Source organism: Schistocerca serialis, chromosome 2, assembly GCF_023864345.2.
Source record: "Schistocerca serialis cubense isolate TAMUIC-IGC-003099 chromosome 2, iqSchSeri2.2, whole genome shotgun sequence".
NCBI classification, from domain to species: domain Eukaryota; kingdom Metazoa; phylum Arthropoda; class Insecta; order Orthoptera; family Acrididae; genus Schistocerca; species Schistocerca serialis.
Window position 1 is genome coordinate 920,796,292 of NC_064639.1, and position 24,058 is coordinate 920,820,349.

General features: G+C 41.9%; 1 protein-coding gene and 1 non-coding gene across 4 annotated transcripts in view; both read left to right on the plus strand.

Annotated features, from left to right (window-relative positions):
- Positions 1–24,058, plus strand: part of LOC126458289 (very-long-chain (3R)-3-hydroxyacyl-CoA dehydratase 2) — a 74,525-nt gene that overhangs the window by 25,268 nt on the left and 25,199 nt on the right. For all 3 annotated transcript variants that reach the window (XM_050095230.1, XM_050095229.1, XM_050095231.1), the window contains 2 exons: positions 17,176–17,405; positions 22,349–22,527. In XM_050095230.1, the coding sequence (XP_049951187.1) occupies positions 17,176–17,405; positions 22,349–22,527 (409 nt within the window). The remainder of the gene's footprint in view (positions 1–17,175; positions 17,406–22,348; positions 22,528–24,058) is intronic.
- Trnat-agu (transfer RNA threonine (anticodon AGU)) lies at positions 21,852–21,924 on the plus strand. Its single transcript has one exon. It is a non-coding gene; the product is annotated as a tRNA-Thr (tRNA).

The following is a 24,058-nucleotide window of genomic DNA, read 5'->3' on the forward strand; positions in this document are numbered from 1 at the left end:
AGGAGGTGATACACATGATTTTGGTAAACATTTTTTTTTGGAATACAGTGATCAAATTGTTATATTTAGATTACAGTTCAGTCTTGATCACGTTATGTCTGTTTTAATGAGTAACCAGTTTCGGTTTTTTCTATAAAACCATCATCAGACCCATTGGCTCCCTTGGGTTGGTAGGTGGAGCTCTCCTTGCTGCTGTGCAGTCAACTGATCAATGTAGGCAGCAAGGAGAGCTCCACCTACCAACCCAAGGGAGCCAATGGGTCTGATGATGGTTTTATAGAAAAAACCGAAACTGGTTACTCATTAAAACAGACATAACGTGATCAAGACTGAACTGTAATCTAAATGATACACATGAGTTTCTAGTCTTATGGAAGAGAGGTAGCAACTGGGCTACATATTTATACAGAAAATATATAGGAACTGCCATAAGAATGCTGAAGCATAACAAGGAACTGACATAAATTTTGATCACAGCCTACTGGCTGGGGAAATACAAGCAAAGTTGAAGAAAGTGTGAAAATAAAAAGCTAAATAAAAATTAAATATAGATTCTCTAAAGAAGGCAGGTAAGGAATTGGAATTGGAAAAAAGATTTATAGAAAAACTAGGAAGAGATAATGAGGGAGAGAACATAAATGAGAAAGGGATAAAAATGAGGGTCAGTCTCATAATAGTTGCAAAGCAAATTGTACAAAATAGAAAGTCTAAAAACATCAGGAAGGAAAGGGTAATGGAAGATGTAGTGAAAAGTGGAGAAAATGGAAGAATATGGAGAATAGAGAAGGAAAAATGACATATGGGAAATTGTATAATGAATTAAGAAGAGAAACAGTACGTGCCAGAGAAAAATGAATGAAAGGGAAATCCAAGGAAATACAGAAATAGGGAAAGTACAAGAGATGTACAGATTAACTAGTGAGATGGTTTTTGAAATTAGGAAAAGGAAGAATAATATGGAAATTGAAAGAAAGGATGGAACGATGACCAAAGATACACGAGAGGTGTTAAACAGATGGTGAGTGTATATACAGTGTCTATATGAGATGAATCAAATATCATGCAATGTAAAGAGTGTCAAAGGCAAATGTGCCAGATGATGATCACAGTATTTTGGACAGAGAAGTGCAAAAATAACAAGGCATGTGGAAGTGACGATTTGCCAGTGGACATGAAGAAGAGCTTGGGGGAGAGAGGGAGGAGAGAGATAACCCACCTTTGTAATGAAATATATGAAAAAAGGAGAATGGTGGGAGGAATTTATCATAATAGTAATGATACCAACTGATAAAAAGAATAGTACTAAAAAGTGTCAAAAAACATAGGCCTATCAGTTTAATTTCACATGCAGCCAAAATATTATTGAGGAGGGTGATCAGAGGGTTCTATGAAGAACCTACTGGCACATTGCAAAGACACAGTTTGGATGTAGAAAGTATACAGAAACAAAGATGAAATCAGACTACTAAGAAGTGTAGGAGACAGAGATCTTTAGAGAGGAAGCGAAAATTTTTATTGTATTTCTTGACATAGAAAAGGCTTTCAACAGAATACAATAGAGCAAGTTGACAAGTATTTTGAGGAATAAAGGAGTTGATTGTAAGAAGAGGAAATTGGTACGAATATTAATTTGAGAACAGAAGATATGAGTAAAGATTGGAAGTGAAATTTCTGAGGAAAGTTTGATCAGAAGTGGAATGAGTCGAGGCTGCTGTCTTTCACTATTGCTCCTTAACATGCATATAGAGGAAATTATTGAGAAATGCTCAGCTGAAAAAAGGAGTTTGTGTTAGGGGAAGAGCACATATATGATTTGTGGATGATGTAGTTATACTAGCAAAAAATGAAAGTGGTGCAAACAGTGTGTTAAAAGATCTAAATGGGTCCTGTGAAGAATTGTTGTTGTTGTCTTCAGTCCTGAGACTGGTTTGATGCAGCTCTCCATGCTACTCTATCCTGTGCAAGCTTCTTCATCTCCCAGTACCAACTGCAACCTACATCCTTCTGAATCTGTTTAGTGTATTCACCTCTTGGTCTCCCTCTATGATTTTTACCCTCCACACTGCCCTCCAATACTAAATTGGTGATCCTGTGATGCCTCAGAATATGTCCTACCAACCAATCCCTTCTTCTAGTCAAGTTGTGCCAAAAATTTCTCTTCTCCCCAATCCTATTCAATACCTCCTCATTAGTTATGTAATCTACCCATCTAATCTTCAGCATTCTTCTGTAGCACCGCATTTCAAAAGCTTCTATTCTCTTCTTGTCCAAACTTTTTATCGTCCATGTTTCACTTCCATACATGGCTACACTCCATACAAATACTTTCAGAAATGACTTCCTGACACTTAAATCTATACCCGATGTTAATATATTTCTCTTCTTCAGAAACGTTTTCCTTGCCATTGCCAGTCTACATTTTATATACTCTCTACTCCGACCATCATCAGTTATTTTGCTCCCCAAATAGCAAAACTCCTTTACTACTTTAAGTGTCTCATTTCCTAATCTAATTCCCTCAGCATCACCCGGCTTAATTTGACTACATTCCATTATCCTTGTATTGCTTTTGTTGATGTTCATCTTATATCCTCCTTTCAAGACACTATCCAATCCGTTCAACAGCTCTTCCAAGTCCTTTGCTGTCTCTGACAGAATTACAATGTCATCGGCAAACCTCAAAGTTTTTGTTTCTTCTCCCTGAATTTTAATACCTACTCCGAATTTTTGTTTTGTTTCCTTTACTGCTTGCTCAATATACAGATTGAATAACATCAGGGAGAGGCTACAACCCTGTCTCACTCCCTTCCCAACCACTGCTTCCCTTTCATGTCCCTTGACTCTTATAACTGCCATCTGGTTTCTGTACAAAATGTAAATAGCCTTTCGCTCCCTGTATTTTACCCCTGCCGCCTTCAGAATTTGAAAGAGAGTATTCCAGTCAACATTGTCAAAAGCTTTCTCTAAGTCTACAAATGCTAGAAACGTAGGTTTGCCTTTCCTTAATCTGTTTTCTAAGTCAAGTCATAGGGTCAGAATTGCCTAGCGTGTTCCAATATTTCTACGGAATCCAAACTGATCTTCCCCGAGGTCGGCTTCTACTAGTTTTTCCATTCGTCTGTAAAGAATTCGTGTTAATATTTTGCAGCCGTGACTTATTAAACTGATAGTTTGGTAATTTTCACATTTGTCAACACCTGCTTTCTTTGGGATTGGAATTATTATATTCTTCTTGAATTCTGAGGGTATTTCGCCTGTCTCATATATCTTGCTCACCAGATGGTAGAGTTTTGTCAGGACTGGCTCTCCCAAGGCTGTCAGTAGTTCTAATGGAATGATGTCTACTCCCGGGGCCTTGTTTCGACTCGGGTCTTTCAGAACTCTGTCAAACTCTTCATGCAGTATCATATCTCCCATTTCATCTTCATCTACGTCCTCTTCCATTTCCATAATATTGTCCTCAAGAACATCGCCCTAGTATAGACCCTCTATATACTCCTTCCACCTTTCTGCTTTCCCTTCTTTGCTTAGAACTGGGTTTCCATCTGAGCTCTTGATATTCATACAAGTGGTTCTCTTTTCTCCAAAGGTCTTTTTAATTTTCCTGTAGGCAGTATCTATCTTACCCCAAGTGAGATAAGCCCCTACATCCTTACATTTGTCCTCTAGCCATCCCTGCTTAACCATTTTGCACTTCCTGTCGATCTCATTTTTGAGACGTTTGTATTCTTTTTTGTCTGCATCATTTACTGCATTTTTGTATTTTCTCCTTTCATCAATTAAATTCATTATCTCTTCTGTTACCCAAGGATTTCTAGCAGCCCTCATCTTTTTACCTACTTGATCCTCTACTGCCTTCACTACTTCATCCCTCAAAGCTACCCATTCTTCTTCTACTGTATTTCTTTCCCCCATTCCTGTCAATTGTTCCCTTATGCTCTCCTTGAAACTCTGTACAACCTCTGGTTCTTTCAGTTTATCCAGATCCCATCTCCTTAAATTCCCACCTTTCTGCAATTTCTTCAGTTTTAATCTACAGTTCATAACCGATAGATTGTGGTCAGAGTCCACATCTGCCCCTGGAAATGTCCTACAATTTAAAACCTGGTTCCTAAATCTCTCTCTTACCATTATATAATCTATCTAATACCTTTTAGTATCTCCAGGATTCTTCCATGTATACAACCTTCTTTTATGATTCTTGAACCAAGTGTTAGCTATGATTAAGTTGTGCTCTGTGCAAAATTCTACCAGGCGGGTTCCTCTTTCATTTTTTCCCCCAAATCCATATTCACCTACTAAGTTTCCTTCTCTATCTTTTCCTACTACCGAATTCCAGTCACCCATGACTATTAAATTTTTGTCTCCCTTCACTATCTGAATAATTTCTTTTGTTTCATCATACATTTTTTCAATTTCTTTGTCATCTGCAGAGCTAGTTGGCATATAAACTTGTACTACTGTGGTAGACGTGGGCTTCGTGTCTATCTTGGCTGTTTGTAGTAGCTTACCCATACTCCTATTTTTTTTATTTATTATTAAACCTACTCCTGCATTACCCCTATTTGATTTTGTATTTATAACCCTGTATTCGCCTGACCAAAAGTCTTGTTCCTCCTGCCACCGAACTTCACTAATTCCCACTATATCTAACTTTAACCTATGCATTTCCCTTTTTAATTTTTCTAACCTACCTGTCCGATTAAGGGATCTGACATTCCACGCTCCGATCTGTAGAACGCCAGTTTTCTTTCTCCTGATAACGACATCCTCCTGAGTAGTCCCTGCCCGGAGATCCGAATGGGGGACTATTTTACCTCTGGAATATTTTACCCAAGAGGACGCCATAATCATTTAACCATACAGTAAAGCTGCATGCCCTCGGGAAAAATTACGGCCGTAATTCCCCCCTGCTTTCAGCCGTTCGCAGTACCAGCACAGCAAGGTTGTTTTGGTTAGTGTTACAAGGCCAGATCAGTCAATCATCCAGACTGTTGCTCCTGCAACTACTGAAAAGGCTGCTGCCCCTCTTCAGGAACCACACGTTTGTCTGACCTCTCAACAGATACCCCTCGTTGTGGTTGCACCTACGGTACGGCTATCTGTATCGCTGAGGCACGCAAGCCTTCCCACCGATGGCAAGGTCCATGGTTCATGGGGGAGGCTGTGAAGAATATAATATGTAAATCAGTGAGAGAAGAACAAATTTCGTAATAACTGGCAAAGAAGAAGGTAAAATGGCTAATGTTAAGACAAATTAAAATTATCCAAATGATAGCTTCCAAGTACCTAGGAAGCATAATAATGGGAGATCTGAGGTGCCACCAGAGGTCAAAGCTTGAATTGCAGTAGCCAAGGAAGCTTTCAGTGGAAAGAAAAACTTCTTTTTTTGAAAAACTAGATAAAGAGCCCAGGAATGGACTTGTTAAGTGTTTTGTCTGGAGTATGGCACTCTATACAGCTGAAACATGGACAAGGAGAAGATGAAAGGTGGTTGGAAGCATTTGAGATGTGGGTGTGGCGGATGGGAAGGAATAGTTGGGTACAGAGAGTGACTAATGAAAACTTGCTGGAAAGAATAGAGAGAAAGACTGTTTGAAGTTACAAGAAAAAGAAAGAAGAATTGGCTTGGTCACATGCTGTGGCAAGACTGTGTAATGGTGAATGCATTGGGTGATAGTGTGTGAGAGAAGAATGAAAGGAAGGAGAAGATACAAGATGGTAGATGGCATTAAAGGAAGTAAGATGGTGGATGGCATTAAAGGAAGTGGGGCTACAGGGAAATGTAGAGAGCAACAGAAAACAGAAGGATGAGAAGAGCATTTGTTTGAAGACTTGCCTTTGAGAAGAAGACATAATAATAAACACTATCCTCTGTTACCTAATTGTGAATTCCTTGTTGCCTCTGGATGTGTTATGTCTACTGATCTGTTATCCTATTCAAGTCATAAATTTATTGTCACCTAGTTTGATTCAGTGCTTCCTCATTAGTTATTCAGTCTATCCATCTAATGTACAGCAGTTTTCTATAGTACCATATTTCAAAAGCTAGTATTTTCTTAGCAAATGAAATATTTCACTTCCATACAAGACTACACTCAAGATAAATACCTTCAGAAAATAATTTCTTCCTCATATTTTGATATTTGATGTTGATAAATTTCTCTTTTTCAGGAATTCATTGCTTGTTGTTGGCAATCTGCATATTATATCCTCTCTACTTTGGCAGTCATCAGTTTTTGCTGCCAAATAGCAAACTCGTGTACTACTTTTAGTGTCTCATTTCCTAATCCAATTCTCTTTCCATTATTTGATATAATTTGACTACAGTCCATCATCCTTGTTTGACTTAATGTTGATAGTCAACTTCTAGCCTCCTTTCAATATACTATCCATTGCATTCATCTGCTCTCCATAGTCTCTGACAGAATTACAATGTCATCAGTCGGCCACAGAATTTTTATGTCTTCGTCCTGAACTTTAACTGCTGTTCCAAAGTTGTCACGGATATTCTCTACTGTTTTCTTAACGTCCAGCTTGAATAACATCTGTGACAGACTACAACCATTTCTCACTCCCTTCTCAACTACTGCTTCCTATTCATGTTCTTTTACTCTGATAACTGCAATCTGATTTGTGTACAAGTTGTCGATAACCTTTTTCATCCCGTATTTTATCCCTGCTACCTTTAGAATTTCAAAGAGTGTATTCCAGTCTCATTGTCAAAAACTTCCTCTGAGTCTACAAATGCCATAAATATAAGTATACCTTTCGTCAACTTATCTCCTGAGATAAGTCACTGGGTCAGCTTTACCTTGCATTTTCTTAAGTTCTGAGGTAATGTTGTCTATTTCTGGTGCCTTGTTCTGTCTTAGGTCTTTCAGCACTCTGATAAATTTATTTTGCTGCGCCATATCCCTTCTCATCTTCATCCGTATCCTCTTTTTTCAATAATATTGTCATATAATTCATTTCTCTTGTATAGCACTTATGGGTATTCCCTCCGCCTTTCAGTCTTAACCTTCCCTTCTTTGCTTAGTAATAGCTTGCCCTCTGAGCAGCCAATATTCAAACAGCTGCTTCTCTTTTCTCCAAAGGTTTCTATAATTTTCTTATAGGCAGCATCTGTCTGTCCCCTAGCTTCTTATAAAAAGAGTCCACAACCCCTATAAATTCTTCAAATGAGTCTCTTTCCACATTTGTGTGTAATAGTTTCATTGTGCACAATAATATACTTACAGCCAAATGAAGAAAATATCATAATTTAAAGTATGTTTCACTAGTCAGACATGCTTCTGGAACCTTTCATTTGTTGTCTAGTCATTCTTGCTTAGTGAATGTGCACTTTCGGTTAATCTCATTTTTAGATGTTTCTGTTATTCTCTTTTGCCTGCTTCATTTATTACATTTTATATTTTCTTCTGTTAGCAATTAAATACATGGCATTTTACACATGTACAACCTTCTTTCATGTTCCTTAAGCCAACTTTTAGCAATAATTCATAAATTTGTAGGAATTCAGCCATACTCTAACTTACGTGTAGCAACAGTATTAGCTGATGGTGTTATTCTTGCTACAAATAAATAAAACAGCTGCTGTCCCACTATCCATCAGAAGATGGATGTACAGTAATCAGACTTTCTCTGCTGCTAATGGTTATAAGCCGTTCAGTCATTTTGAACTGAGTCAGAAAGACTGACAGTAAAGCACTCTGTCCACACAATATAATGGTAGGACAAGCCAAGTGTGTATGAGTACTCCACGAATCATGGTGACTTCATTGTTAATTTGTACTACTTTCCTTCCACTATTCCCACTTTTTGTGAGAATATGTGACTGAACCCTGCCATGAACCTTGGACCTTGCCTTGGTGTGGTGGCTTTCTTACCTCACCAATTCGGACAGCCTTACTGTAGGTGTAGCCACAACAGAGGGGTACCTGTGGTTCCTAAAGAGGGCCTTTTCAGTAGTTGCAGGGGCAACAGTGTGGGTGGTTGACTGATCTGACATTGTGCTGGTTCTGCAAATGGCTGAAAGCAAGGGAAACTACATCCATTATTATTCTGGAGGGCATGCAGCTCTGTTGTATGGTTAAATAATGGAATCCTCTTGGATAGAATATCCAGAGGTAAAATAGTCTTCCATTTGGATCTCCTGGTGGGGACTACTCAGGAAGATTTTGTCATCAGGAAAATCAAAGCTGAAATTCTATGGGCTGCATCTTGGAATTTTAGGACCCTGAATTGGGCAGGTAGGTTAGAAAATTTGAAAAGAGAAATTTGTTATAGTGGGGAATTAGTGACATTCACTAGCTGGAGAAGCAGAACTTCTGATCAAATGAATATGGGGTTACAAATACAAAACGTAATATGTATAATGCAGGAGTATATTTAATAATGAAGAAGAAAATAGGAATGTGAGTAAGCTCCTATGAACAAAATATTGAATGTATCATCATAACCAAGATATAGATGAAGCTAGCACCCACCACAGTTTTACAAGTTTGTATGCCAGCTAGCACCACTGATGACGAAGAGATTGAAAGAATGTGTGCTGAGATAAAATAAATTATTCAGCTAGTTAATGGATAGAAAAATTCAACTGTGATGTGGAGTTGAGATTCAGTAGTAGGAAAAGGAAGAGAAGAAAAACTAGAAGTGAATATGAATGGAGGGAAAGGAATGGAAGAGGGAGCCACCTGGTAAAGTTTTGCACAGAGCATAATTTAATCATCACTAACACTTGGTTTAAGATTTGTGAAAGAAGATTACGTATCTGGAGACACTGGAAGATTTTCAGGTAGATTATATAATGGTAAGGCAGAGATTTCGGAATGAAATTTTAAACTGTAAGACATATCCAGGGGCAGATGTTGGTTATGAACTTTTTATTAAAACTGAACAAATTGCAAAAAAGGTAGGAAATTATGAAGATGGAGTCTTGATAATTTGAAAGTCTGGAAGTTGTTGAGAGCTTTGGATGGAGCATTAGGAAATGAGTGTCTAAAATGGGAGAGAAATACAGTAGAAGGGGAATTAGCATTTTTGAGAGATAAAATAATGAATGCAGGAACCTGTGGATGTTACTGGTGATACAGAACTTAATTGATGAAAGGAGAAAATAGAAAAAAGAAGCATGTAAAAGGGAATACAGACATCTAAAAAATGGCTAGCCAGGAATTACAAGAAGTACAAATGCAAGACTATAGAAGCATGTCTAACTGTGGAAAATATAGGTACTGCGTACAGGAAAATTAAAGAGGCATTTGGAAAATAGAGAAGCAGCTGTATGAATATCAAGAGCTCAGATGGAAAACCAGTACTAGGCAAAGAAGAGAAAGCTGAAAGTTGGAAGGAGAATGTAAATGGACTGTACACGGGAAATGAACTTGAAGGCAATATTATAGAAAGTGAAGGGCTGTAGATGAAGATGATATAGGGGATTTGATACTCTGAGAAGAATTTGACAGAGAATTGAAATATCTAAGTTGAAACAAGGCCGCTGGAGTAGACATTCTGTCAGAACTACTGATATCTGCAGGAGAGCCAGCCATGACAAAACTATTCCATTTGATGGCAAGATGTATGAGACAGGTGAAATTACCTGACTTCAAGAAGAATGTAATAATTTCAATTCCAAAGAAAGCAGGTGCTGACAGTTATGATATTACTGAACTATCTGTTTAAGTCATGGTTGCAAAATACAACACAAATTATTTACAGAAGAATGGAAAAAGTGATAAAAGCCTACTTCAGGGAGGGTCAGTTTGGGTTCTGGAGAAATATAGGTTCAGGCAAGGCAATATTGACCCCACTAATTGTCTTGGTGAATAGGTTAAGGAAAGGCAAACCTGTGTTTATAGTGTTGCAGACTTAGATAAAGTTTTGACAATTTTGAGTGGAATACACACTTTGAAATTCTGAAGGTAGCAGGGGTAAAACACAGGAAACAAAATGTTATTTACAACTTGTACAGAAACTAGACAGCAGTTATGTGCCAAGGGCCATTGAAAGGGAAGCTGTGGTTGAGAAGTCAGAGAGACAAGATTGTAGCCTATCTTTGATGTCATTCAGTCTGTACATTGAGCAAGCAGTGAAGGAAATTGAAGAAAATTTGGAGAAGGAATTATAGTTCAGAGAGAATAAATCAGAACTTTGAGGTTTGCCAATGACTTTATAATTTTGTCAGAGACAGCAAAGAACTTGGGAGAGCAGTTGAAGGGAATGGAGAGTGTCTTGGAAGGAGGATATTAGATGAAGATTAACAAAAGCAAAAGAAAGTTAATGGAATGTAGTCAGATTAAATCAGGTGTAGCTGAGGGTATTGGAAGAAAATGAGGCATTGAACTAGTAGATGAGTTTTGCTATTTGGGCAGTAAGATGACTGATGATGACTAAAGTGGAGAGGATATAAAATCTAGACTGGCTGTAGCTAGAAATTATTACTGAGGAAGAGAAATTTCTTAACACTGAATACAAAATTAACTGTTAGGACGTCTTTCTGAAGATACATGTTTACAGTGTAGCCTTGTATGGAAGTGAAACATCGATGATAAGCAGTTCAGACAAGATGAGAATAGAAGCTTTTGAAATGTGGTACTACAGAAGAATGCTGAATGTGTAGATCATGTAACTAATAAGGGGCCACTGAACAGAACTGGGGAGAAAAGAAATTTGTGGCGTAACTTGACTAAAAGAAGGGATGAGTTGTCAGGACACATTCTGAGGCATCAAGGATTTGCCAGTTTAGTACTGGAGAGAAATGTGGGGGATACATACAAATTGTAGAGGGAGACCAATAGAGGAATACAGTAAGCAGGCACAAATTGATGTAGATTGCAGCAGTTATTCAGAGATGAAGAGGTCTGCACAGGATAAAGTACTGTGGTGAGTGACACCAATCCAGTATTTGGAAACCCCCCCCTGCGGGTCCGGGGTAGGAATAGGCCCGAGGTATTCCTGCCTGTCGTAAGAGGCGACTAAAAGGAGTTTCAACCGTTTCGGCATTCCATGTGATGGTCCCCCTTGGGGTTTGACCTCCTTTTTTCAAAATTCTACAGAAGTACGAGCCTTTCGGGGAAGGACGCCTTACGTGGTGTATCACTGGTCCTCAGTGCACTAAGACCTTGGCACTCAGCATTGTAACGGCGTTGTAAGCACACCCACTATTCCTCCAATTGGGCTTAAACGCCTGATGGGTTGCACACGTTCTGCCCATAGTGCGTCCCCATCTGCACCTACGATCATGATGGACTTTCCATGGCACCCGAAATCCAGCACGGTAGCCAGCCCGTTATGGTGGGGTCGTCATGTACCCTCTAGGTTGTAGCCCCCTGACAACACAGGGATCGTACTGCCGATACCTGAGCTGCACCCTCCCCACGTCGGCCAAGGAGTAGATGCCCGTCTCCTTGCGGCATCAGGACTCCCGGCAACGGTCATCCTGCCAGGTGGCCCTTGCTGAGGCTGGGTGGCGCCCGTGGGGAGAGTCCCTGGTCAGAGTGGGTGGTATCGGGGCGGACGTTTCACAGATGAAACGTCAACATGTATCAGGTCACTCTGCGGCCGAGTCTTTTAAAAAGAAAGGTACTGTCTCTGGTTCTGGTTCTCCTGCCCTTTCCCCCTTGGCCACTCCCTGGGAGGAGGGACAGGCCCGCCGGCTTGGGGCGAAGTACTTCCCCCGCTATTTAGTCTGTTCTCAGACCGATGGGGGACGTTCGCCACCTCCAAGCCCATGTTCTTTGTCCAGCACATCGAGGACATCTTCGGGGAAATCGAGGCTCTCAGTAAAATGCGTTCAGGGTCCGTTCTTGTAAAGACCGCATCCGCCACACAGTCGGCGGCGCTCCAGGCGTGCGACCGACTAGGGGACATCCCAGTGTCCATTGTCCCGCATCTGGCACTGAATAGGACGCAGGGGGTTATTTTTCATTGGGACCTCCTGCTGCAATCTGATGAGGACCTCAGGGCCAACCTGGAATGCCGAGGCGTGCATTTCGTCCGGCGAGTTCAGCGCGGCCCCAAAGACCGTCGCATCGACACCGGAGCCTTTATCCTCACCTTCGAGGGGGACGTTCTCCTGGAGAAGGTAAAGGTGATGTGCTACCGGTGCGATGTGCAACCTTACGTCGCGCCTCCTATGCGCTGCTTTCGGTGTTTGCCCTTTGGGCACATGTCGTCACGGTGTGAGGCTGAGCCCCTTTGTGGCGATTGTGGACGTCCTCTTCGTGAGGAACATACATGCACCCCACCACCTCGGTGTGTCAATTGTCCTGGTATCCACTCGCCTAGATCTTTAGACTGCCCCGCGTATCAGAAGGAGAAGAAGATTCAAGAATTAAAAACTTTGGATCGTCTCTCTTATTCTGAGGCCAGGAAGAAGTATGACCGCCTCCATCCCGTGACATTGACAACTTCGTTTGCCTCAGTCGTGTCCAGTCCTTCCACAGTATCCTCACCCCTATCCTGTCCCCCCTCCACCTCCTCACCCAATCCGGGGTCTATGCCTCCGCCTCCCAAATCCCTTCCTTCCAAATCGTCCTCCCTCGTGGCCCCTGCCCCCTCTGCCCCAGGGACCACCCTTCCTCCTCCTCCTCCTCCTCCTCCTCCTCCTCCGCTGCCTGAGAAGCGATCCTCTTCTCAGGCGTCCATCGGGGAAACGTTCCGGACCCTGGCTTCCGAGGTCCGGCGTTCCAAAACGGACCTTCTTCGGGTCCAGCCCACCATCCCCGTGCCTCATCGGTCTTCCAAGAAGAAATCTTTATCCCCCTCTCCACCCCGGCGCGTTTCGTCTGACGCTCCATCCGCAAGTCGCTGCTCCCGGCCGTCCTCAGTTTTGCCGGGACGCTCTGCTGCCAGGCGCTCAGCTGGCCTCTCGTCGGCGAATGATGCTGCCCCTCCTATGCAACCCGGGAAAGCGGCCGCAGCTGGCGACGACTCAATGGAACAGGATCCGCCTCCCGCCGGTTGTAGCGTTGTTCCCTCGAAATCTGGCCCTCCGCTGCCGTCGAGGTGACCAGCTCTTCACCCGTTTCGTTCCCCCCTTTTTTCTGACTAGCGATGGTTTTGTTACATTGGAACATCAGAGGTATTCGATCTAATCGGGAGGAATTACAACTGCTCCTCCGCCTGCACTGTCCGCTCGTCCTTGGTCTCCAGGAAACCAAGTTGCGCCCAACTGACTGTATTGCTTTTACCCACTATACCTCGGAGCGGTCTGACCTCACCCCTGGGGATGGTATTCCAGCTCATGGTGGGGTCATGTTGCTCATTCGGGACGATGTCTATTACCATCTCATCCCATTGACCACCCCACTCCAAGCAATAGCTGTCCATAGTACTCTTTCTGCCTTTGCTTTTTCTGTTTGTACCGTCTACACTCCATCGTCATCCGCAGTTAGTCGGGCTGACATGATGCACCTGATTGTTCAGCTTCCTCCGCTGTTTTTATTGTTTGGCGACTTCAGTGCCCATCATCCCCTTTGGGGCTCTCCTGCATCCTGTCAGAGAGGCTCCCTCTTGGCGGATGTCTTCAACCATCTCAATCTTGTCTGCCTCAATACTGGCGCCCCGACTTTCCTCTCGGACTCTACTCATACCTACTCCCACTTGGACCTCTCGATCTGTTCTACCACTCTTGCCCGTCGGTTCGAGTGGTATGTCCTTTCTGACACCTATTTGAGCGACCACTTCCCCTGTGTCGTTCGTCTCCTACACCACACCCCATCCCCACGTCCTTCGAGTTTGAACATACCGAAAGCTGACTGGGGACTTTACTCCTCCCTGGCGACCTTTCCGGACCATGATTTTCTCAGTTGTGACAGTCAGGTTGAATACCTCACGGCTGTTATCATCAATGCTGCCGAACGTTCCATTCCTCGTACTACCTCTTCTTCACGTCGCGTTTCCATCCCCTGGTGGAATGAGGCTTGTAGAGACGCTATCCATGCTCCACGACGTGCTTTACGCACCTTTCGCCGCCATCCTACGTTGGCGAATTGTATTGGATGCAAACGACTCCGAGCGCAATGCCGTAGAGTCATGAAAGACAGCAGAAAAGCTTGTTGGGCCTCTTTCACCAGCTGCTTTAACAGTTTTACTCCCTCTTCTGTCATCTGGGGTGGCCTGCGCCAGCTGTCGGGCATTAAGGCCCACTCCTCGGTACCTGGCCTGACTTCAGGTAATGAGGTCCTTGTTGATCCTGTGGATGTCTCCAGCGCCTTCGGCCACTTTTTCACGGAGGTTTCAAGCTCCGCCCATTACCACCTTGCCTTCCTTCCCAGGAAAGAGGCAGAAGAGGCTCGGCGACCTTCCTTCCACTCGCTGAATCTGGAACATTATAATGCCCCCTTTACTATGCGGGAACTCGAACGTGCGCTTGCACTGCCCCGGTCCTCTGCTCCGGGGCCGGATGCCATTCACGTTCAGATGCTGGCACACCTTTCTACGGCAGGCAAAAGTTTCCTTCTTCGTACCTACAATCGTGTCTGGACCGAAGGTCAAGTCCCCATGCGTTGGCATGCCGCTGTCGTTGTTCCTATACCCAAACCCGGGAAGGATAGACACCTTCCTTCTACTTACCGCCCCATTTCTCTTACAAGCTGTGTCTGTAAGGTGATGGAGCGCATGGTTAACGCTCAGTTAGTTTGGATTCTTGAATCTCGACGGCTACTTACCAATGTTCAATGTGGCTTTCGTCGCCGCTGCTCCGCTGTTGACCACCTTGTGGCCTTGTCGACATTCATCATGAACAACTTTTTGCGAAAGCGCCAAACGGTAGCCATGTTCTTCGATTTGGAGAAGGCTTATGATACCTGTTGGAGAGGAGGTATCCTCCGCACTATGCACAGGTGGGGTCTACGCGGTCGCCTGCCCCTTTTTATTGATTCCTTTTTAACAGACCGAAAGTTTAGGGTACGTGTGGGTTCCGCCTTGTCCGACGTCTTCCTCCAGGAGAACGGAGTGCCGCAGGGCTCTGTCTTGAGCATAGCCCTTTTTGCCATAGCGATCAATCCTATTATGGATTGCATTCCACCTAATGTCTCAGGCTCTCTTTTTGTCGATGACTTCGCGATCTACTGCAGTGCCCAGAGAACATGCCTCCTGGAGCGCTGCTTTCAGCGTTGTCTAGACAGCCTATACTCATGGAGTGTGGCAAATGGCTTCCGGTTCTCTGAAGAGAAGATGGTTTGCATCAACTTTTGGCGATGTAAAGCGTTCCGTCCGCCATCCTTACATCTCGGTCCCGTTGTTATCCCATTCGTGGAAACAACTAAGTTTCTAGGGCTCACACTGGACAGGAAACTTTGTTGGTCTCCGCTTGTCTCTTATTTGGCGGCCCGTTGTACATGTTCCCTTAATGTCCTCAGAGTTCTTAGTGGTTCATCTTGGGGAGCGGATCGCACTGTCCTGCTTCGCTTGTATCGGTCCATAGTCCGATCGAAGCTGGATTATGGGAGCCTCGTCTATTCGTCTGCTCGGCCATCCCTCTTACGCCGTCTCAACTCCATCCACCATAGGGGGTTACGTCTTGCGACCGGAGCCTTCTACACTAGTCCCGTCGAGAGTCTTTATGCTGAAGCTGCCGAATTACCATTGACCTACCGGCACGACGTACTGCTTTGTCGGTATGCCTGCCGGTGTTGTCAATGCCCGACCACCCCACTTATCAGTCCTTCTTTGCCGATTCTCTCGACCGTCAGTATGGGTTGTATGTGTCTGCCTTGCTGCTCCCTGGAGTCCGCTTTCGTCGCCTGCTTCGACAATTGGATTTTGCCCTCCCTACCACCTTCAGAGAGGGTGAAGCCCGACTCCACCTTGGCTCCAGGCTCCAGTTCATATTTATCTCGACCTCAGCTCGCTCCCGAAGGAGGGTACTCCGGCTGCAGTGTATTGCTCACGGTTTGTCGAACTTCGTGCGCGACTTGCCAGTCACACCTTTATTTACACTGATGGCTCCAAAACTGACGATGGTGTCGGCTGTGCCTTTGTCGTCGGGGCCGTCACCTTTAAATACCGGCTCCCCGACCAATGTTCCAGCTTTACGGCCGAGCTTTTTGCTCTCCATCAGGCCGTTCAGTATGCCCGCCGCCACCGCCATTCATCGTATGTACTCTGCTCTGATTCACTCAGTGCTCTTCAGAGCCTTGGAGCTCCATATCCGGTCCATCCCTTGGTGCAACGGATCCAGCAGTCCCTCCATTCTTTTGCTGATGGTGGCTCTCCTGTCAGCTTCCTGTGGGTTCCCAGCCATGTAGGAGTGCCTGGGAATGAGGCTGCTGATGCTGCAGCTAAGGCTGCAGTCCTCCTGCGTCGGCCAGCCTCCCATTGTGTCCCGTCATCTGATGTTAGTGGGGTTGTTTGTAAGAGGCTTGTGTCGTTGTGGTGGGATGCTTGGTCCTCCCTTCAAGGAAACAAGCTCCGGGCAGTAAAACCATTCCCAACTGCTTGGACAACCTCCTCCCGACCATCTCGGCGAGAAGAGGTCCTTCTGACCAGGTTGCGGATTGGGCATTGCCGGTTTAGCCACTGCTACATGCTCTCCGGTGACCCAGCCCCGCAGTGCCCTTGTGGTCATGTATTAACAGTGCGCCATGTTTTATTGTCGTGTCCCAGTTTTAGTCAATCTCGTGTTGTCCTGTCTCTGCCATCTACTTTACAGGATATTTTAGCTGATGACACTCGAGCAGCTGCTCGTGTTCTTCGTTTTATTACTTTGACTGGCTTATCCAAAGACATCAAACTCTTTCACTTATTTTATCTGCATCTTTGTAAGAACTTTCTGGTGTCCCCCCCCCCCCCCCCCCTTGAGTTTTACTAGATTCTATTTGCTCTAACAATTGTGACTGGGCACTAATGACCTCAGTAGTTGAGCGCCCTTAAACCCCCCCCCCCCCCCCCCCCCCAAAAAAAAAGTCTTTCGCCTGAAGACCACAGCAGCAGCAGCTGACAGTCACTTGGACTGAAATGAGACCCAGGTGAGGAATTTCTGAGAAGAAATCAAGACATTGTTGAGTAAAACTGCCAGAGAGCACTTGGGCAGAGGTATAAGCTGTTACTTCATTATTTTGTTTTCATAATATCAATGCTTTCTTTGAATGTTTTTTAGTTTTGTTTCTGTTATTCCATGAAACTGTGATGCCATGGTTGGAATTACATGTAATATACATTTTTCAGATACTTCACGCAGCCTTGAAGCTTGTACCATCCAGTGTAGTGGTAACAACATTCCAAGTCTTTTCACGAGTATTTGCAGTTTGTGGTGTTCTTCTTGCAACTCCTACAGCACCACTTAGTATTGGTGTATCCCTTGCTATGTTGGCTTGGTCTATATCAGAAATAACTCGTTACCTATATTATGCACTCAACATTGCGGGATTTGTGCCATACGCTTTGATATGGTGCAGGTATGTATGAATATATGACTAAATCCTTATTTAATTTATTTGAATTAAAAGTTATTCACTTCCTGGTTCAGTGCAGTTGGTGAGAGGGTGGGGAGTGGGAGAAGCATTTGGCATTAATGCTGAACAATTAAAATTGCAGCAAGAAGTAGACTCATTCTATAGGGATATGTATGTGGACAGTTATTTACAGAAAGGGGAAACAAAGAGATGTTTTAGGTAATTAGGATTAAAGTCTTGAGAACCAAAAGCTTTTGTTTGAGCAAATTACACAAAAAATGCCAAGATGAGTTACATAATGGAGAAGTTTCAAAAGACAATGTAACCAACCAAAATTTCAAATACTGAGGAAAGATACAGTCCACTTCTAACCATTTAGAGGAAATGTTATCAGTGGCTGGTGCAAAACCAAAGCATTGCTGGTTGGCATTTAAACTAGCGTTCACCTTCAGGGTCCACAGTTTGGGGGGTGGAGGGTGGGGAGAGGAGGGGTTTGTGCTATTTCATTACTTCTGTGGTAAGAGTTTAATTTTGGAGTATGAGTTTAATTTTGGAGCAATCATTCTCTAAAGATGGTTCCGAGATAAAAGGAAATATTATTTGAGAAGGGTTAAATGCAGCCAGTTATTGCACTAAATAGAAAGAACTGATGCAAATAAGGTATGGAGATGCTGTGGTGAGATATATGAAAAATGAGATTTAAGTAGTTATTTAAAGAAAGACATTTGGATACACAGGATGAGTCACTAACTGTTGCATGGGACAAAAGGGGTCACATAGTATGATGTTGGTTTTTTGTTGCTAGGTGGGGTCGCGTCAGAGATATGAAGGTCAACTTTGTTTTTTTAAATGGGATGCTATAGTTTGGTACTTATTTTCTGATACCAGCTATTGAGACAAATCAAGTGATGTGTAAGAGTAACTTCTTTGAAGGTCACAAAGGTGGCGTGAACGTCTGTTTACAGAAGGTGTTCGAAGTGATGACCATTGGTATCAAAGCAGTGCTGCAATCTTCTTATCATGGATTTTTGGCATTTATTGAAGCACATGCTCTGACAATTCTCTTTCACATATCTTCAGGTGTAGTTGGAATGTCTTTATAAACAATGTCTTTTATGAATCCCCCCAAGAAAAAATTCAGAGACATCAAGTCTGGCTAACAAGTCAGCCACTACACATCTCCTCTGCATCCAATCCAACAATTTGGTAATTGTCTCTGCAACTCATTTCTAGCCATCAGCAAAAAATGTGCCGGACATCCATCGTGTTGATAACACATTCAGTTCCTTGTTCCTAAAGGTATTTCTTCCAATAAAAGACCTAATGTTTCTTGCAGGAATGTGGTGTACTTCCTACCAGTAAGATTTCCTTTGATGAAATAGGGGCCTATAATTCTGTCCTCCAGAATCCGTACCATACATTCATTGACCATGGTTTTTGGTGGGCTACTTGCCACAGCCAACATGGATTTTCAATTGTCCAGTAATTCATGTTATGCAAATTAACATTTTCTTGGTTTGTGAATGTAGCCTTGTCAGTGAGCCCATCGACAGAATTCAATGTGATGCATACAATCTGTACCAGTTAATTCTTGGTGGAGACTGATGTGGTAAAGATGATATTTATGGCGATGCAGAACTTGAACAACACTACTCTGGCTCATGCCAGATTCTCTTGCGATTTGATGCAAACTAACACAAGGATCTCGAATCACAGTGGCAAGAGTACCAATTTCCGTTTCCTTGTTTGTAACTTTCCTTTGCCAGATATGTTTCTGATGCATTAAAGATCCAGTCGTTCTCAATTTATCATAGTCATATTTAAATGTATGACATGTAGGGTGAGTATGTTGAGCTCTCACTGAATTTCGTTGGCATTGTCCGTAAATGAGAAGCACGTTGACTTGTTCTTCAAAGGAATACATCATTCACATTCGCTTGATTTGACGATACTAGTCTTACTGTTCCTATTAGTGTTATATTGTGAAACCATTGAATGGTGTTTACATATCAATGGCACGTTAGATGTATACGCCATATTCGGTGAATATTTACTATTTGCACGATATATGAGAGAGAATTGTCAGAGCATGTGCTTCGATAAGTGCCGAAATGATAAGGAATACCACTCAGTCCATAATAAGAAAGTTGCAGCACTGCATTGGTACCAATGGTCATCACTTCGAACACCTCTAAATGAACATTCATGCTACCTTTGTGACCTTCATTGACTTTTGAAGACCTTACTGTTACACATCACTGGATTCATCTCAATAGCGCTCTCAGAAAATAGCTAGCCAGTAATCATATTACATATTGAAGCCATCTACTAAAGCTGTAATGCTTTTCCATGCAATAAAAGCCCTGATTCAAATATCAGAATTTTAATAATGAACTGTTCGTTGTTACTGGAGACTATGAAGCAAGCTGTTGCGATGTTGGTAGGTTTAGGTGAGCTGCAGCTATGGCATTGATTAGCAGGTGCCTTACGGTTTCAATCATCTCAAAGTTGTGGAGCAATGAGAATTTTGTGTTTGCAGCAGCAGCATATTCAAGAAACGAAGATTTTGTTATGGCAACATAGAGATTTCTGAACCAACACTTACTCAACTTGTGTAGATTCATGGAAGGAAGGCAGTTTTAGAGGGCATGTGCTGGCAGAAGAAGAAACTTTGCTTCAAAAACTACATTGTCTAGAAGTCACTTAAGGGTGCAGCAGCCACAGAATGTTGAAATTGTGTGACAGGCATTTGTTTAATGGTTACATACACTGTTTCAAATAAGTGCAAGTTGCTGTTAAAAATTCTAATCCACAATTGAGGAGGATTTTAAATTTAAACATCAGGTCCCATTCTCATAGTAACTTACCGAGTACAACTGGACTAAACAAAGTTCATCTGAAGATTTGCAGCAAACTTGTTCATTTACCTTAGCTCTGATCTCAGGTGATGAATCACGTTTTCATGTCATGCTGTGTGAGAAAACACAACAGATACTGGGCAAAAGAAATCATTGAAGACATTGTTAATTTCTTCTCCATTCTGAACACATTTCCGTTTTGTCTGCTGTAGTTTGTTTTGGTGCCAAGGGCTATTGATTCTGAGGGAGGAATTTGGTGTGTGTGTGGAGAGGGAGGTATAACTGAGAAGCACCTAGTGAATTTAATAATTTGCCGTGATGAAAATGGCTACAATAAAATAAGAATGGAAATGGAAAATGTTCTAAGTGCTAGATCTGATCTTTGTTAGGACACTGAGAAAAACAATGTATTTCTGTTTGTACATAACTGATTTGTATCCAAAAAAATTGAGGGGGTACTTTGATACCATAGAATTGTGTTGCTCACTGCATAACTGGAAAAATAATGAGATAAATTAGAAAAGAAATACTTTATTAAGAATGTTCTAAGTGCTATTCTAGGAAACTGACTGGTTCTAGATGCTAATAAGAAAGTTTTTACAAGTTGTTCTTACAAAGAAGAAAACAGCAACCAGCCACTGTTAATAATGCTGTTTATGTACCCAAATAGTGTTGTTACAAGTTTTTTTTAAAGAACTAATGTAAGCAACAACCAATGTAATATCATTTTTGAAGAGCTGTCTGAAGATGAATTTGGGAGTTCAAAAATGGTAACAGCACAATTTGTGTAGATAAGTAGAATTATTAACTGTGGCTGGCTGTTTTTTCTTCTTTGCAAAAATCAACTTGTATTTGTACACAGCCACTGTCTCAAAAATGTCAGTTTTCTACAAAATAGCAGAAAGAAAGTTTTTGTTCAAAGTGCTCTTAATGCTAAGGCACAACATTTTATTTGTGATATAAAAATACAGAAATACAGCCTTAAGTTTTTACGTTGTAGAACTGTAGCCAACAAAAACCACTTCTCATATCTTTTAAGTTTTGTAACTCCAGACAGAAGCACAGCTTGGCGTAAAGTCCATGCATAATTTACTAACACATATTTGAAAGGCTTTCATCATGATTTGGCATGTGGGTCTAGGAACATTCAACAGAACACCAAGAACGCAATAGCACTGAAAACACATTTTGTGAAAAAATGACACATAGAATATTTACCATTCCCTTCTGTTTAGAGTGCATTTAAACAGCTCCAGAAGGTGATATTCAATAAGTTGATTTTAGTTGCTTTCAGAGAGCACGTGAAGGCCAAGGATCACAAAGATAGGTTGATTGACAAATGAAGTACTGAAATGTGCTATATGTGAAATAGTCAGGAAAACAATAGTGGAAATGATGATGAGGGTAATGTAGAATTTCAGTGTGAGTGAGTGTGAGACACTTGAATGATGTTACATTTAGAATGAAGTGAATGTAAATGCAGGAAAAAATATGGGCAATATTGTTCTTTCAAACTATGAAATGAAATTCTGATGCCTGGCAACTACTACTCTGGAATTTAAATCTGAAATCTGGGAGTTCATTGTGCTGTACCTGGATGGCACAGTGGTCAGTGCATCTACCTAGTAAGCAGGAGCCCCAGGTTCAAATCCTGGTCTGGTGAAAATTTTCAACATTCTCCATTGATTTAAATCAGTGCCCAATGGTAAGTAATGTCATTAATTCATTGTTTCTGGATGTGTTTGTATGGTTTTGAAATATCAGTGAATCATAAAGATTGTTCAATGTGTCAAATAGTGCTTTTGTGGTCTGGAATAATCAGATTTCAGTTAATCAGTTATATTCCCGAGCAGACAGCATGCCTTCAAACTGAAACATAAGGCTCAAATATCATATCCTAGTACTAACAAAATATTATGTACAACATTTTCACATTTTTCGAAATACAACTTTCAGTAGGTTTGTATCATTGTTGTTGCTTATTTGACTGATGAGAGAGGGGATAGAGAGAGTGAGAGTAAGAGTGACTTCATGTGTGCACAAACACTTTTGTGTGTGTTTCTTCATAATTGTCCACTTATTTTCCAGGTATACTTTTTTCATGGTTTTATATCCAATTGGTATAACAGGAGAACTGCTGTGCATGTATGCTGCCCAAACATACATTTCAAAGACCAACATGTGGAGTGTCAGTTTACCAAATCCATTTAATTTCACATTTAGTTACAGCTATTTTGTCATTATTATTATGCTGCTTTACATACCAAGTAAGTGAAAATCATGACTGATTTTAATTATGAATACTTATCAAATAATATGTATTGTAGAAAATATGTACTTGCCACTATTTTGCATATCTTCTATCACCTGACTGGTGATAGGATGTTTTGATAGGATGTTTATTTGTGGGGTTAGTAACCAGTGTGTATGTTTTGGGAGCCATACTTCATAAGAAAACTTTAATAATGACAGTGTGTTTTTAATAACTTTGAGTAGTTGGTACTGATCATAAATATTTCAAGAAGAATGAATCTCTTTTTTGGCAGTCTAATCATTGGATGATAGATGTCTTTTATTTTTCCACACTGTGAACGTAGTTTATTTAGAACAAGTATTTTACAAATCCATTAAACAGCACATTTTCTAGCTCAGGGACTTTTTGTTCACTGGATAAATAAATAATATATTTTAGCAGCTGATGTCCTCACACTTTTCAACAAAACTATCTCATTTAAAATGATACATATCACACAGCAACAGACAGTACAGTGACATCATTTCATGATATCAGTGGGAGTAGTAACATTTTGATGAAGAAATTGTCAGTTGAGTAGTGACTAAAAAGTAAATGAAGCAGAAAAATGCCTACTACTTCTTGGATGTTTCCCATCTACTGCTACTTATTGGTGTCTGTGTTTATTCTGTATGTAAATTTGCCCTATATTCTGTTACATTACTTAGCAGCACAGGTGTAATGTTAATAAACTGCTTTGAGTATTTCTCACATAAATGGGAGAAATGTGCCCATTTCATATCAGATGATCAGAATAACAAGCACTGTATGCCACATAGCATATTTGCACATTACAGGTGTTTCCTCTTGCATATTCAGATGAATGATTCTTATATTTCCAAGATGTGTGTTTAATAGTGATCTTCCAGGAATACTGTTGAGCTATTAGCCGGCCGAAGTGGCCGTGCGGTTAAAGGCGCTGCAGTCTGGAGCCGTAAGACCGCTACGGTCGCAGGTTCGAATCTTGCCTCGGGCATGGATGTTTGTGATGTCCTTAGGTTAGTTAGGTTTAATTAGTTCTAAGTTCTAGGGGACTAATGACCTCAGAAGTTGAGTCCCATAGTGCTCAGAGCCATTTTTGTTGAGCTATTAGTTCCATTTTATGCCCAGTAATTCAATGGTCAACCTAGTCATCTTCTTCAGGTGCTGTAAGCTGTGTTGTTCTATGCAGTTGCTGCCTGGAATCGCATAACATCTCATCTTGCAGCACCTGAAGAAGATGTGTGGGTCGCTCATGTAAATAATGTGCATGAAATGGAACTAACAACTCAGCTGTAAACACAAAAGCAAAACACTGATTAATCACGCATGGAAAACATTGCTGCGGCCAGACTGAATCATAACTGTGCCTGATAGGAGAGCAAACCAGTGGTGGGGGGTAATGAGGCAGTATGGGGTGGTGAGGGAGGGGAAACCAGGGTGGAGTAGGGGAAGATGTAACAAGCTTGTGGTAGTATGCAGGGACATGGTGTGGATGCGGTAGAGCTGCTAGGTGCAGTTGGGAG